Source organism: Mercenaria mercenaria, chromosome 7 (assembly GCF_021730395.1).
Source record: "Mercenaria mercenaria strain notata chromosome 7, MADL_Memer_1, whole genome shotgun sequence".
NCBI classification, from domain to species: domain Eukaryota; kingdom Metazoa; phylum Mollusca; class Bivalvia; order Venerida; family Veneridae; genus Mercenaria; species Mercenaria mercenaria.
Window position 1 is genome coordinate 56423417 of NC_069367.1, and position 16326 is coordinate 56439742.

At 32.8% G+C, this 16326-nt stretch overlaps 1 protein-coding gene across 1 annotated transcript; it reads left to right on the top strand.

Annotated features, from left to right (window-relative positions):
* Nucleotides 1-2261: 2261 nt before the first annotated feature.
* Nucleotides 2262-15042, top strand: LOC128558285 (baculoviral IAP repeat-containing protein 3-like). Its single transcript, XM_053547203.1, has 6 exons — nt 2262-2386; nt 9078-9448; nt 9783-10800; nt 11567-11701; nt 12022-12453; nt 13426-15042. Exons 2-6 carry the CDS (start codon nt 9113-9115, stop codon nt 13644-13646), a joined length of 2142 nt encoding a protein of 713 aa, XP_053403178.1. The 5' UTR covers nt 2262-2386; nt 9078-9112; the 3' UTR covers nt 13647-15042.
* The last annotated feature ends 1284 nt before the right edge of the window (nt 15043-16326 follow it).

The window sequence follows — 16326 nt, forward strand, 5'->3', positions numbered from 1 at the left end:
ATGTTTGACATGTAGCATTGACTAGTACAAAATTTGTTCAAATCTTGACCCCCCAGGGTCAAACTGGCCCCGCCCTAGGGGTTACTTGATTGTACACCGGAAAATTTTCCAAAAGATTTCTAAAAATCATCAGTTTGACATTTGAAATATGTAGCTCATATTATTCAGGTGAGCGATCCAGGGTCATTATGACCCTCTTGTTATTGTTTATCTAAAACCTTATCAATCATGCAAAAACAACTTCCTATTAAATAACATCGCACATCGGTATTGATGCATCATGCAACAGTTAGCAATTAAATAGAAGCAGATCCCGCTAGGAATACCAATAAATGTGTCTTTTATTCAGAACTGCATCTAATTGAGAAAAAAATCCATGTTTTATATCAAACCTTTTGATGTCACAGTGAAAGTCATCTATTTTCTCCTTGGAAGCTGTCATCAGTCAAAACATGTACATTAAGTAAGACATATTACAAGTAGCATTTTGAGGATCTACATAGAAGTCGTCGAAAACAGGCTGATTAAAAATTGAAGGTATTTCTCTCTTTTCTTTCAAAATCCACCAAATGTTATATTTTAGAATAAAAAAGCGTCAGTTTTCTGGCTTTAACTATTTGATAAGGAAGCTGGACAATAACATAAGGGATATCTAATGTAATGGCACGCTATGAGCATATCAAATACAGCTTACAAATATCAAGCCACTTACTCCCCACCTTGTTTTGAAACTTCTACTGTTCCATCGACCATATCATTGACAGGGTTTTTCGTGAATATTTCTGCCATAGTTTGCAGTGATATAGAAATTTATAAATTACTGTGTTTGATATTCAGGCAAAAAATATCTAAAAGATAGATGAAACACTAGTTTCAGCCTTGAAAACTAAAGCTTTATATTACTGCGATATTTTACTTATCTTATTTATTTTTCATTAAAATAGTATAATCATACTTCGCTGCAATGTTTTACATTTTATAAAGATTATTATACCATGAGCAAAACCCTAGAACTTATCAAATCTAGTCACCGGCTCAGCCTGCAGCAAATATAGCCACCAGCTCCTGCCGGCGACTTAATGCTTGCTTTGGCTGGACATTTACAGTTTCGTCCAGTCGTATAAAGTGAGATTGATTCTGTCAGCAGGCAGCGCTTGTAATTTAAACGTTGACAATCTCTCTAATATAGGCTAATGAAATAGCTATTACCTCTTGGTACATACACTTTTTCTATATTCCTTAGGAATAAGCAATTCCAGTGGTTCATCATTTCAAACCCTTTATATACCAGAAAAAGCACTTAAATAAAGTAAACTAGATATTGTTCTCAGGACAATGACGCCAGTACTAGTGTGGGTTAAAGGTGGATAATCAGATTTTGGCCATGTAACGGATTTGTTCGAAACTTTAGCATCTGATCATTTACACTCATTTATGTTCACTTAACACTTAATACAAATTAGATTTTCACTGGAGGTATTTTTAAAATTTCATTTTCCTATCCTGGTTGCCCAACCAAGATAGAGTTATTTTATCATAAGTATAAATTTGATAAACATACTTTGCCTAAGGAAATGTATAAATATTAGACATATTGTAATATATTTGTAAAATATTTGCATTAAAAATTATGTATTTAGATGGAATTCATTAGAAACGCAAGTTTGAAAAATTATTATTACCTCCCTTTGCCTATCTTGGTTGCGCAACCAAGATAGATTGGAAATAAATGAATTCAGAAGCTACACACAGCTTTAAAACTTGCATTTTGGTTCAGATTGTTCAATAGTTGATATGTCTACCAAATGCAAATGTAAAACTAGACATTGTATCGAAATAAAAAGAAATACCCAGCTTTTTATATACTTTCATATTAAAGGGGAGTAATTACAAACTTTTATAAAAATAATAAAATATACATTTCAAATAGGAATCTAACTCTGTGTAATCGGTCTTTTTATTCCTTAAATAATTCTCTACCAGAATAATTATACAAAAAGTAAAAAATGTCATTAAATGTTGATTAAATGTGACTGACCACCTTTAAAAGCCGAAAGATTGTGCATTTTGTAGAGGAGTTTTTGATAAAGGGTTACATAACAAAAACTTAACTAATATTGGCGCCATTGTACTAAGGGCACATAATTATCTAGTTACTTTTTCTGGTAAATATTGCGAACGAACGAATTGCGTAGGTATTGGTTTCCCATTCGTCTATGTCTATAAATAAACCAAAAACCTTTTCTCTAGTCCGGGTCAGTAAAGGCTTGTTAAATCTACTGCTGATATGAGACATGAACAGAGAATATAATTGTTGATATGATAAAAATAACTAAATAAAATATTTGTTATATTTGTGAACATACAGTGTTGACGGATATATGAAGTATGTATTATATAATGACATTAACAATTTATTTGCATTTTTTCATGATATTAAACACTTAGTATATTTAAAGTATTTTGCAGTTTATTTTTAAATTATCGATCTTTCAGCGCTATACATTTTAAAGATAAACATTTCCATAAATCACATTACGATGTAGACTTAGTGATCAATTACCTGTGCTATTTACAATACCTCTATATTAACCTTACGTTTGATCATTTAATGTCCACTACTCCACACACCCAATCTCATAATAAAATCGTCCCAACCTTATTTATTTCAAAAAAAAGTAAAATATATAACATAAACACTGCTTAAATAGTTCATTATATTGTCTGTCAGTTTTAGATGGCAAATATAAAATACATGTATGTTTACGACTTTAGTGCATACAGTTCGTTTTCGTAAACATGATGTTTGTAAACATTAAAGATTGCGTTTAGTAACCTAAACTCAGGGTTACATATTTTAGTGTGTCTTGTATAAGAAAAACGCGAGTTGAAGGTCATTTTGTAAGTAAAGAAATTTTGGTTTGAAAACATGTAAACACGTATGGCCTAGTAATCGAACTGTACGTACATTTGTATAGAAAATAAAATATCTTATTCAGTTTAATACAAACTGTTCGCCTTATATTATATTACCTATACAAATGTAGATGATTTTTGACATATTTATGTTTTATTTTTCTATGTTCACGTTCATTTAGAGTAGTTGCAGTAATTTATGTTTGATACAAAGACTACTTGCAACCACTTGTGCAACATTCTCGTGGGTTTATTTATTATTGCAATTAATTACAACATAAACAGGTGGCGGTGATAAGAATCCCATGACTGTATCTACGCTGTTTTATAGGTTATAGGTTTTACTGGTTATTTTTGTTTACTATAAAGGCTATTTTGTATTTGCGCAGTTATGTTATTTAAAGATAACAGTCGCATGTAGTGAGGCCTATAAATAGAATCAAAGTACTGAAAGTACAGAAAGGCTGGCTACCGCAAAACACTGAATGAAAACTGTGCGGGGAAGATGTTTGCAAAATCTTAGATATTATGGGTTTTTCATATCAAACTAATGCGAGCATAGGGTACTGTTGTAAAGAACCATCTTGATTAACTTGTGTATTCAAGTTAAAGTTCAATCGATAAACCTAGTTTATCGGACGTAAACATGGGTTCAAGAGAGTAAACTATAGTTTAAGCCCGTTATCCTGTGTGTTTGCTCGAAAATTTATGTTGGTATTCGATAATCCTAGTTTTTCGACCAAGAATGTAATTATTGGATAATTTGATTGCCGAGAAGCGATAATAAACATTGAGGGCCATAATATCAGATAAAATATAAAGGTAACAAACGCATCATCTATATTTCGATATGCAATCACAACCACACACGCACGCACGCACGCACACACACACACACACATTATGTAAGAATGTACGAACACTGATCAGATGGGGCGATTTTCTTGTCGGTATGAGGGAACTTTTGGGCTCGAATCCAACTATAAACCGGACTGTTAATGATTATTGTCTAGTCATGTTCCTTCCCTAATACGATGGTTAGGAAAACTGACGTACCCGTAATAATTTACTCCTTGTTTTTAAAGAGTATTCAATTCCTACCATGAGATTACTTAAACTAATTTTTCAGGAGGGCGTAGGTTCAAGCCCCACTAGGACCAAACTTTGTTTATTATATTTCTTTTTTCAAGTAAGATATGCTGTTGTTTTTTTTAAGACTTATTATCATTGATCTGTCGTACAAAAGCGGAAATGTTTTATTTGATTAGCCATTTCTTGCTGCTTAAAATGAATTCGTCCTGAAGGATGAATGTTTAGACATCTTTGAAAATACTTAGTTACATTTGTAAAAGTTCTTGATTTTGCGTTTATTCTTTAGTTTACAAAGTTTGGAAGAAATGTAGGTAGGTAGGTTTTACTTCTGCCCTATGGTTCTTTATGAATGCAGAGAGCAAGGCCATAACTTTTAAGAGTTGGAGCTTAATTTCTGTCCGATTAAATGCTTTTACTCGAGGCTCCCCATAAAAATTGTTACCAGGGGTATCGACAATTTTATTTTGTGTTTTATAATTGTTTCGCCATACTTTGAGGTTTCATTTAGAACAATATTTGAGCCGTGCCATGAGAAAACCAGCATAGTGGGTTTGCGACCAGCATGGATCCAGACAATATTGCGCATCCGCACAGTCTGGTCAGGATCCATGCTGTTCGCTTTTAAAGCCTATTACAATTAGAGAAACCGTTAGCGAACAGCATGCATCCTGACTAGACTGCGCGGATGCGCAGGCTGGTGTGGATCCATGCTGGTCGCAAACCCACTATGTTGGTTTTCTCATGGCGCGGCTCATTTGGTAAAATGAACTCTCTGCGATCGTTTTGCGCAATATCACTTTGAAATTTGTCTCTGTTTTAGCTGAAGGAAAAAAAGACATAATTTATACAAAATTAACAAATAAAAAAACAAACAAACAACAACTACACGGTAAAAGACGTTTAAAGATGAATCATAGTGCGAAATTATGTTAACTTCAGGGGCCGTATTCATAAAGCATCTTAAGTATAAGTATAAGAAATTGATTATTTACTTAAGTATTACTTAGGTTAGAAATTTATTTTACTTAAGTATATTTGTTATTCATAAAACAACTTAATAAGTAATTCTTGTTTTTTATTATGGACGAAAACATTAAAAAAACAACATTAATTTCAGACAGATACAACATGCACAATTATGTTTAAAGTGCTTTTATCTGAAAACAACACTTTAATCGTACTCACCACGCTATTTTATTTTCTGACTTAAGTCATTTCTTACGTATCTTAAGTTTTAGCTGTTTTATGACTAGAACTTAAGTTTTTACTTAGACTTAAGTTGAAATCACCACAAACTTAAGTAAAATCTTAAACTTAAGTCAAAACTTATACTTAAGATGCTTTATGAATACGGCCCCAGGACTGTATCAAGTTAATGCAATTGTTAAACATTACCAATACGGGTCCACTATCTTAATGTAACCTGAAAACCGTTGAAAACTTGTGTTTAAACAAAACTCGCTTACATCTACGCCCCCACCCTTTAAGCAAATTGGTGACAAAGCACTTTTTACATTATATCTTTCAGTATTCGTCAGAACATTTAAAACGAATTTAGTATAAAAATAGCTTAAAAAAGGTATAATGTGGTCTTTTGTTTCTTCTCATGTTACTGTGGCAATTCCACGCAGCGATTACGTCCCGTAGTACCTATAACAAATTATCTGAAAAATAGATTCTTAAAACTTAAGCCCTAAATATAAGACCTGACATAACTCATATCACTTTAAGTTCATTTTAATTGATATTTCATATTTCTTGTTCTCCATGTTATGTCAGGTCGTCGAATAATGTGCAGTGTAACTCATATCGACGATTGTTTCTGTTTAATTAGCTACTTATAGACCGGGGTCATAATCCATAACGAAGCGGTCAACAGTGTTGAGTTACGAAAAAGTTCCATTCATACGGACATTTCATTCATAGAGGCGAATTAATTTACCATCATTATGTAATATTTTCTAATGTTATCTTTCAAGTATTTGCCGTTAGAAAAATAAAACATTTTTATAACATGTTTGAGCAAATAGATCTATTGAAACAGTTAAGTTTAACAATCTTTATACCACTCTATCGCAAAACTGATAAACGTGGCGGACTATTTGAATTGTGCATGAAATTATATTTTGTGTTGTCAGTCTCAGCACCTGTTGAACTTTGTGGAAACTCGATATATGGTTATAATAGTCTGGCGAAAATCGCCAGCCTAACAATTGTATGTCGATATTTCATTTTTCGCAGTTCATAACTTCATTGATTTGTATTTGTTAAACATTGTATTCATACTGTTTTAAAATTCATTTTATTTTAGATCCACCATGTTTTCAACATATATGCATATGAAATTAATATTTAGATACACATTTATCATAGTAAAACTGTTCAGTTTTTAACGTTGTATGAAACATCATCACATACAAAACATTGCGTACTAATATGTTTCATTGTTTGTAAATATAGTTACTGACTTCGTTTTGGAGGCGGGTATACACGCTTAAGTCCCTGTGCTTACATGAAATACTTCCATTCATGAACAGCGCGGATGAATAATCTTCCTGACTAGTCAGATAGTGGCAGTAAGAAAACATCCTTCATTTTTTCCCCAGTTAAAGTGACATTTTCATGCTTTATGTAAGCCAGTTCCTGTTTTTATTTCATTGTGGACTGATGCATTTTGGTAGCATTTTCAAGGAGTTTTTTTTTTTTGTTGCATTTGTAGAAATGTAAACAAACCTTATTACTAATATCTTCATACTCGCATTTTAGCTGTCAGTTTGGAAGCTATTCCATAGTGTTGATCTGACAGACAAATAATCTCTGTTGAAAGGTAAATGACTCATACTTTCTTGGTGTTTTGTTGGTTTATAGGTCATTTAAGAGCATAAGTCTAATAACTGTTTTTTTAAAATGGGCCTGGCTATGTTTTACAGCTCTCAGAAGATTGTTATTTTTATATAGGGCATATTGCATTTTTTTTTACTACTGTGTAGCCTGTAGCATCAATTTTGGTAAAAAGAGAGATTTGTCCAGATATGGGTATAAATAGGCTATTGTGGTCAGATTTTGATAGAAAATGAACATCTCATTGTGAAAAATAAATAAAAAGCACATTTTCACGATGTATTTTTTCTTCAAAAATGCATATTCAAAGCCTAGATATTACCTATTCATAACTATCAGAGTAGAGAGTTTGTATATTTAACAATCTTTGTGTGTTATTTGCTGGCAGATTTGAGTACAAAATAGAAAAATAAGGCAATAAGGCTCCAACTAGGAGAAATGGTTAAAAGTTATGTCGGAAAAAGTATTTTTGAGGAAAACTGCCGCAGTGACAAGCGTTACTGAAAATGCCATTACACCTTTATCAAGCTAACACTTGGCATGTTTCATGCAAATAACTACTGTTACTGTATAAATAAAACTGGCATTTTTGCAGAAAGCCACTTTTTCTTAAAGGTTCAATAGTATTAAATAAAAAAGGTAATTAAGAAGCACTTCCGGGCTAGCCAGATAATGGCGGAAAGAAAAAAGTCCTCAATTTTTCCCTGTTAAAGTGGCATTGTCATGTTTTATGTAAGCCAGTTCCTGTTTTTATTTCATTGTGGACCTATATTTGACATTTTGGTAGCATTTTAAGGAGACATTTTGCATTTGTAGGAATGTAAAGACCCTTATTACTCATTTGTTCATACTCACATTTTAGCTGTCAGTTTGGAAGCTATTCCTTAGTGTTGACCTGTCAGACAAAATGTCTGTCTTAGATACATTACCCCTGCTTTTCCTTTTTTCTTTGTGTGTGTGTGTGTGTGTGTGTGGTTTATAATTCGTTTAAGAATATAAGGCTAGTAGTTTTGTGTTACAGCTCTCAGAAGATTGTTAATTTTAAAAAGAACATATAGCAAATTTATTTACTACTGTATAGCCTAAAGTAGCAGTCTATCCTGTGGTTCACTGTAGTAGTCCAGCCAACGGTTACATCACTGACTGCAGTTTAGATAATGTAAGTTTCAGTCTTGCACAGTTTCAGTTAGCTTTGAGGAATTAACAACTTAGGCTAACCATTCGGTTGTCATGAGCAGATCGTTACAAACACGTTTATTTGATATGGATGAATTAAGCATGATAGTCCTGTATTACTTTTACTTATTTGTACATAAAATGTAAATATTATCATGTCAACCGGTTGGTTTACTATCAATAGATAAATGCATACTGACAGTTTTTTTTCTAATGGTAATATTTTATTTTTGGGTTCGAATTGATGGCACAATAAAAATATAAAGTGCAATTTGTATACATTTGTAAAGGTGTGTATAATCAGTTATTTGGCTGGCGTTGCTACTTATTTTACATCAAACGTTGATTCAGATAAAATGCGTCCTCTGAAATGTTTAATAAAATCGAGTTTGTACAACTGGCATGGTATGCGTTAACAGATAAACTGTTAATACAGTCATTCTCTGTTTTGTCTGTAGCATTATGGTACACAGTAATTAGAATTTAACTGGAAAAAAAATCTGCCCACATCCGCTTCCATCAGTCTTCCCAAAGCTTTGATTAATTCTGATGCCGTACGTAAAGCTTAATAGAAAGACACAAGTCCTCCCGCTTCCCTAGGAGTCTGCAGGTTCGAATACCGGTCGACATTTATGTTCTCCGTAACTATTGAATGAATACAATATGTTTAAGTTCATTTGTTTTTTACTTCTTTTTTTAAGTGTGGATGCTGTCAGCTATTTGTGGATGAAAGCTTACAACTGGGACACTGGTAACGTTAGGGTAAAACTTCAAACTTACTGGTCTATCAAAAGTGTTTTAGAACTTAATCTTGAGGTATCCCTCGGAAGAAATTAAGGAAAGATGGAATAGGGCAGCTTTTTTCTTGGTGTTTGGAAAAAGTCGAAACTATTATCCATCAAAAAATAGTTTTGACCGTTCCACTACTACCCATGAAATATCCGCACCTGGACGACTTTACAACAGTACAAATTACAGAAAGCTATTTGACACTAATGCCACTGGTGTTCTTTTATCGTTCCGTTATATGTTTCTTTTATTTCATTTTCCAGACATATGAACTAAAGTAGCGTAAGCAGGAACCAACATGGGTCGTAATACATCAAAAAGAAAATATGCCTGCAAAGGCGGTCAAATCATTTCTTCTATACAGGTACATGCATCAAGCAAACATAACAAGCTGAATGACGCGAAAACAAAACAAGTAAGGGTTGTTATGCTTGTATGTCTGAAGTTGTGGCTGATGCAAGTCAATAAATATTTTGATAATCAATCATCTGGTACACTGATAAATGCTCTAGTGCTTCTCTTAACACCACTTGCAAAGCAGACGACGAAGTCGGTTGATTATTGTGCAAGAAAGTACTCCATAAAGCGGGGAGTCTGCAAACCATCTTCCACGAAAAGTGAACCAATAAAACAGGTCTGTATTTTTAGATATATCGTACTATTACAATTTCAATTTCATCACACGCTCTAAGAAATATCCTTAGTGCTTCTACTCTAAGACTGCATGTTACTCATACTTGAATCAGCGGAATATCTTTACTAGAAATAAACACAGAAGCGTTTGAAATTAATAAATTATTTTTAACTTAATTTTACATTTACCTTTTACAACAGCTGTTCCTAAAAAAAGCGTTGACGTGTCATTACTTATAACCTTTAATTCTTGGAGTCGAGTCTGACAGAGCAAAACTGTTGATTAAATACTAATAGAAAGTAAAATTAATGTTATGTACTTCATAATCTTTCAGGATGAACACAATCAAGCTAAAAACTGCAAACTTTTGCAATCAGAACAAAATTCGGGAGCAAATAATTCAAATATTACACAAGAAGTTCATTTAGAAAATCATAAAACAGAAGGGCTACGAACCTCTTGTGAAGCAGACAAAACTGTTGTTTACAGCTCTAGCAATAATAGAAGGGATAATAATGAAACACCCTTGAAAACAAACTATGCAACTGGTTACAACTGCATATTTAATATGAAAACCAATATTTATGAATTTGAATCGTCAGGCAATCCAGCTGTGGAGGAATGCAAACATAGAAACGATACAAATGGTTCATATAAAGTAGATTATGTGCTTGAAAACGATGACCACTCATTAAGTAAGGTATTTAAACTTGAGTGGGAAGCATCAAACAGTATTTATACTGTGCTACCTGTCTTTAACCATGGGTCTGAATCCACAATAGGAGCAGCTGGTGAAACATTACCAACTCAATCTTTCGAACCTTTAATGACCATCATAAACAGAATTGCAGATGGAGAAAGGGTCCCGCCTCAAATAACTATGAGATATGAAATGCTAAGGTTTTGTACTCTGAGATCCTTTCCTAGAGAAAATAAACCGTACATAACAAGACTTGCAGAGGCAGGGTTCTACTATGCTAATAATGGAGACGAAGTTGTTTGCTATTGTTGTGCACGGAGGAAAAGTAACTGGAGAGAAACGGATAACCCTATAGATGTGCATAAACAAATGAACCCTAATTGCAGTTTTTTACTTCGCAATTTTGAGGTGAACGTACCGATTAAAAGCCAGAATCAGAGATGTGATGCCGACAGTTTTCAACGCGAACCTAGCCAAAATAATGAACACAATGAAAGAGTTTCCGAGTCTAGCACAGAAAACAGTCAAGAGCGTACCCGGGCGAATGAGTCTTCAGGTTCAAGTACTGCAAATGTTAAACAAAGTAACATTATTCAAATGCAGACAACCTATACTCGACAATCTGAGATGGCAAGGGAAAATTCTGCAATAGGTGAATAAGAACTATGTACCAAAACGATTACTTAAATTTTAATTGGTATACATTCAGTCCTATGTTGAAAAACATTGCTCTTCAAAATAAAATAAAAGATTAATGGTGTCTTATTTTATGATTTATTTTATACATTTATTGCGATGCATAAATACCTTTAACAGTGATTCAAGATTTTCGAGATAAAGCGCGGACATGTTTTTGTAAAATTTTACAGAATAAATCTATCGTGGTAAACCGCAGGAAAAGACACTTTGATCAAAGTTGACAGTATGATAAAATATAGGAACAAATATGCTGAATGTAGCCAATAAACTATATCCTTACATTAACTCTCGGGTTACAATTAGTAAACACATGACTATAGTTGGTTATCATCAATTGGTAATAAAATCTATAATTACACTTCGTTAAAATGCAACAAACTGGATGTCAGGTAGAATGCGGTAGTTATAATTTTTCATAATATTTTTCTGTTATTATAACAATTCACAGCACTGAATATCTTCATCACAAAACTATCGTTAAGGCTCTTCTGAGTTCCTAAATATCTAGATGACCAATTCATTAGAGAGGTAATTTTGTAATACTGAAGAAAATTTTAAACTCTACCAACATAAACTGAAAGAGAAAATACCTCTAATATGTTTTTGCTTCTAAGGTGCGATATCCTCTCTTGTTTTAAGATTGTATCTGATAAAGGCATTCAAAAAAGCTAAAACATATTATAAATCGTTTTTTTTTTAATGTGTCAATAACTTTTTAGGTGAACAATTTCATCAAGCGGATACTACAGACACCGAAGGACTCTTACACACGGATGCTGCACGAAGTGTGTTGGAAATGGGTTACCATTCAGACATCATACGTAAAGCAATTAGATTGACCACAGCCTCAAATGGTATACATGAATATGTTTTTAATATTTTCATTACTGTTTCGAAATGCATACCAACTACAGCAATAGTTGGTCAGTTACATGTGAAATAAATCGCAATTCTATATGAAATATTATACGACCTATAATTGTGTCGGTGCGATGTTAAACCCAACAAAATAAAATATATAAATATAAAATATTACGAATGCACATCCCGCAAGTATTCTGTGAGTATTCAATTTTCATTTTGTATTAGCAGTGTAACAAAACCGGAATGCATTTTTGCATTTTTTATTTAAAAAATACTAGTACAACTTTAGATCCTCGTTAACTTTTTTCAGATAAAATGAAAATAAGTGCAGTCAGCTTGATGGAAAAAATATTTGAAACTGAAGAAGGTGATACTGAACAGATCTCGGTTCCACGCAGAATAGAAAGTAGCAATAATCAGCAAAAACAAGCATTTTCTGAGCAAACATCGAAACGCGATTCTGCAAGAATGTATGTACATGACAGAAAGGAGAGAGTTGAACCCGTGGATAATCATGACGAACCTTTTACCAGCTGTAGAGCTGCGGGAGAAGAAACCAGCACAAGCACGTTTAAAAAGCCACCAGAATTTTCTATGATACAGATAGATGAACAAAAGAATACTGACAGTACAAGTGAAAACCATGAACTATCCGCACCTCCACCTATGTTGTCGAAATTACACTCTTCGTCCTTGTTTCCTGTTACAAGTGGGTTAGCCGCATCTGAACAAACTTCGATACGTACGTTAAAGTAACTCTTTGTTGAAGACATTATGGCCAATTAAACTGAATTAAAAGTTCCAAAACAATATTTGTTACAGTTTTATTTCGACCTTTTGTTTCATTCACTTTTTTCTTGATATTTTTTTTTAAATTTCTCTCATATGTATACTTAACGAAAGAACTAACACCCGCAATTTGCTACTTTGCAAATATCTTAAAAATTACCTCATGTGTTTTTTTTTTAATTAATCAGACGTTATATCAATATGTTATTATGAACATTTCAAAATTTCAAAAATATGAAATCACGCAAAGATATATTATTATTTACTTTATTACCGCACACCATTTCAAGAAATCTCAAAAATGCACACAAAAGTTTGGCACTTTTGGAAAATGAGTACCTACCATTTGTATGCATACAGAGGTGCAGAATTTAATCTTTTACTGGAAAATGGTTTAGTATGAAACAAATATGGTACGTTCTTTGAAGATAGCATAGCTTGATTATGTTGTAATTGTGAAATAGTATCAATAACGGTAATTTTTAAAAAATGTTCTTTAAAGCTTGATAAAAGTGTACACCAGTTACGCATTCTCTCAAGTTACTTTATTTTGAATTTGACTGTAGTTTGCAGTTCAACTGGACATAGTTAAACGCTCGTAATAGCTTAGTTGCCATTTGGATGCCAGCAACATTTGTAAACTTTATTAATGGTTAAGTTTGGGAACTAGGGTGAGCTGCAATTATGAGACCCTCGTATGTAACTTTAAAAAATGGCATGATCTTATGTCGAAGTTGCATAACGTTCAACTGCTAAGCTTTGGAATCAAATTATAATTAAGACTCGGCAGTTTACTTTTACAGCCTACTGGTTTTACAAGGAAGTGGACTAGAGAGTGATTACAAAACTTCAATATTTCTTTGTAAAGAGCTTAATAAATTATAAACTAACATTTCCCCTGTATGGAGCTTTGTTATTTTTTTAGGTAAAGCTCAGCTACTGGAACAGAAGAGACTGAAAGAGGAAAACCAGAAATTAAAGCTACAGTCAATCTGCACAAAATGTAGGAGAAATGACGTGAGCATAGTGTTTCTTCCGTGCGGACATCTTGTTACATGTGAAGATTGTGCACCTACTGTGAGGTATTGCACGGTCGACTCGTGCGGAAAATATATTAAAGGCACTGTGCGGACATACTTGGCTTAATGACATATTATACAGGCAATCAACTGATTTGAAAAAGAACTTCTTTCAGGAATTGATAACGTATTACGTATATACATGTTTCCTATTTGTATATGCATGTAACATAGCTTTCGGGACCGCAGGTATTGATGTATACATATGATCATGATTAATGGGAATGTTTTTTTTCTTTCAACTAAAAGTTGTTATCTTTCTTACATTTTGATATGTGCATATGCTATGTTAATGTTAATTTGCTTGTATTATGTAAAAGTAAGTATATATATTATTATTTTGCCGCTGTAAATGATATTTTAGTGCTAATGTTAGTCCTTTTTTTATATATATTATAGGATTTAGAAATGTACAGATCTAACATAAACCATTTTACTCACTCAACATGTGTCTGTAGAATTTGAATAATTGTTTTTATACTTTGTTATTCAAATACGATTTTTGTTATTGTAAATCCAATGTAACCCTGCATATAATATTATGTTACCTGCAATAGGGTGCTAACATACCTCATAGTATTTTTGTTTTCTCACATGTCTAGACATTTATTGTATACATTGAGACATATATAGACAGCAGAATAATTTCTGTATTAGTTATTTTATCAAAGTATATCAGTATTCTGTGGACTTTCAATTTACATAAACATATGTTTGTTTGTGAAGAAATTTCAATATTGAAATTGTTCCAACTTCCTCATGACATTTCTTGATTTATTCTTGTCAAAACATTGATCTGCAACTAACTGGAGAAAAAGTTCAAATTCACCTGTAGTAAATATGCGTGTTTTTTTCCTTGCATAGAGATAAGAGATGTTTTGCAGGAGAATAAAGTATATAGTCCATTCAACCTGAAGTTTAGCGGTGTTTGAAAGGGAAATTCTTTTCGAATGAAGTAACTCTTTTTCATAAAAATGATTCCTTTCACCCTATCTTATTGAAGCAAAAGTATGTGATAGCTTTTTGGAAGTCATTGTAAATTGCACGTCAGTGCGTATTTCTCAATTTTTTGTTATCTCATTGCTATATCTTAATACAAAGTTAAATCTTGTAAATATTACTTATTGGCTACTTATATACTTAGCTGTGATAAATGAATGTGCTGTGATTTAATCTCATTTAGTGTGATTATGCATATATATTTCATCATGCGCAGTGTAACAGTGTACATCTATATAAATTCTATGTAAACACTAAAAATATTGTTCAAGTGTGCTACACGTTGATATAATCATGTCTATATCATTTTTTCTGTTTTATAAAATCATTATGTTTTGTGCAATATATTTGTTTCTTTTATACAGTTTCTTGTTTTCTTGTAAATATACAGACCTGAATTTCATTTTATTGCATTTACAGATCAATGTTTTTATTACATCATAATAAATGTATCATATGCATAGTGCAGTGTTTATTCTTATCTTTACCTTTACCACTTTGTATAACAATTGTCTAAGAATACCTAAGTATTAGTATCTTAGAACGTCGCGAAGACCCGAAAGGACCAAAGTATAGAGGCCCTTTTATCCACTACCCTTTAGATATCATGGTTAGATTGTTTTCATTGAGCCTGCAACATTTTCGTTTTTAATTACCCCTTGAATGTGGTGCCTACTTTTTAATGTTGTCTTTTGGCAGTTTCTGTGATATGCAGACTCCACAACCACAGATCCACTCTCTACATTCCAATTCCATGTGAACCTCCGTATGAATACATTTGTGGATGTCTCTCAGTTATATTCTTGTACTTATCACATGTGTAAATGTTGAGTTCTACTCAAACCGCGGCTAGAGGGCGTGGACAGTAGCTTGCATTTCCACTACCGTCCATGAAAAGGCTCAATCAAACCGATCCTGCAATATTTTGTTTTGTCCCGTTGAGTAATCTGGTTTTCCATTTTTCTATTCAATTATCACAGCAGCGTTGTTTGTGCCATGTGGCGGCCGTAAAAAGTCTCCCAATACTATCAATCAGAGCTTTTATATTTCGATCACTTCATATCGACATTTATGTTGTGTTAGTGTAGTGTTTACACAGATCCCCTCTCTGACCATATGCCGCTTTTCGTGGAATTGAACGCACCATTGAGGGTTCCATGTACATCGCCGTATAAATACATCTGTGGATGACTCTAAATTATATTCTTGTACTTATAACATGTGTAAATGTTGAGTTCTGCTCAACCTTGGGCTAGAGGGTGTGGACGGTAGCTTGCATTTCCACTACCGTCCATGAACAAGATCAATTAAACCGAGCCTGCAATAATTTCGTTTATGTCGTGTTGATCGATCCGTGGTTTTCCTCTTTTTATTTTTTATATAGTAATAGATGATTCAGAATTTATATTACTTCAGATGATGTAAGGTGTTATATTTGGCAAGGAAAGCTAGATATCAAAGTTCAGTTTTGACGGAAATAAATTTACATTTGTATCATAATAATATGCATTGTATTACAAATATGAATCAGTAAGAAAAAATTGAGCTATATAAAGCTTGTAAAGTTTACAGATACAGTCAGTAAAAATAGTAACAGAAACGTCAGTTATATATGAGACTGATATCGATAATGTAAAATTAATTTCAAGCATTTAAAACAAGAAAAAAGATCACTGTAGGTTTTAAAGTATATAAAACTAGCTGTCAAGAACTAGTATATACCATAAAGAGGTATCTAACAGAACTCT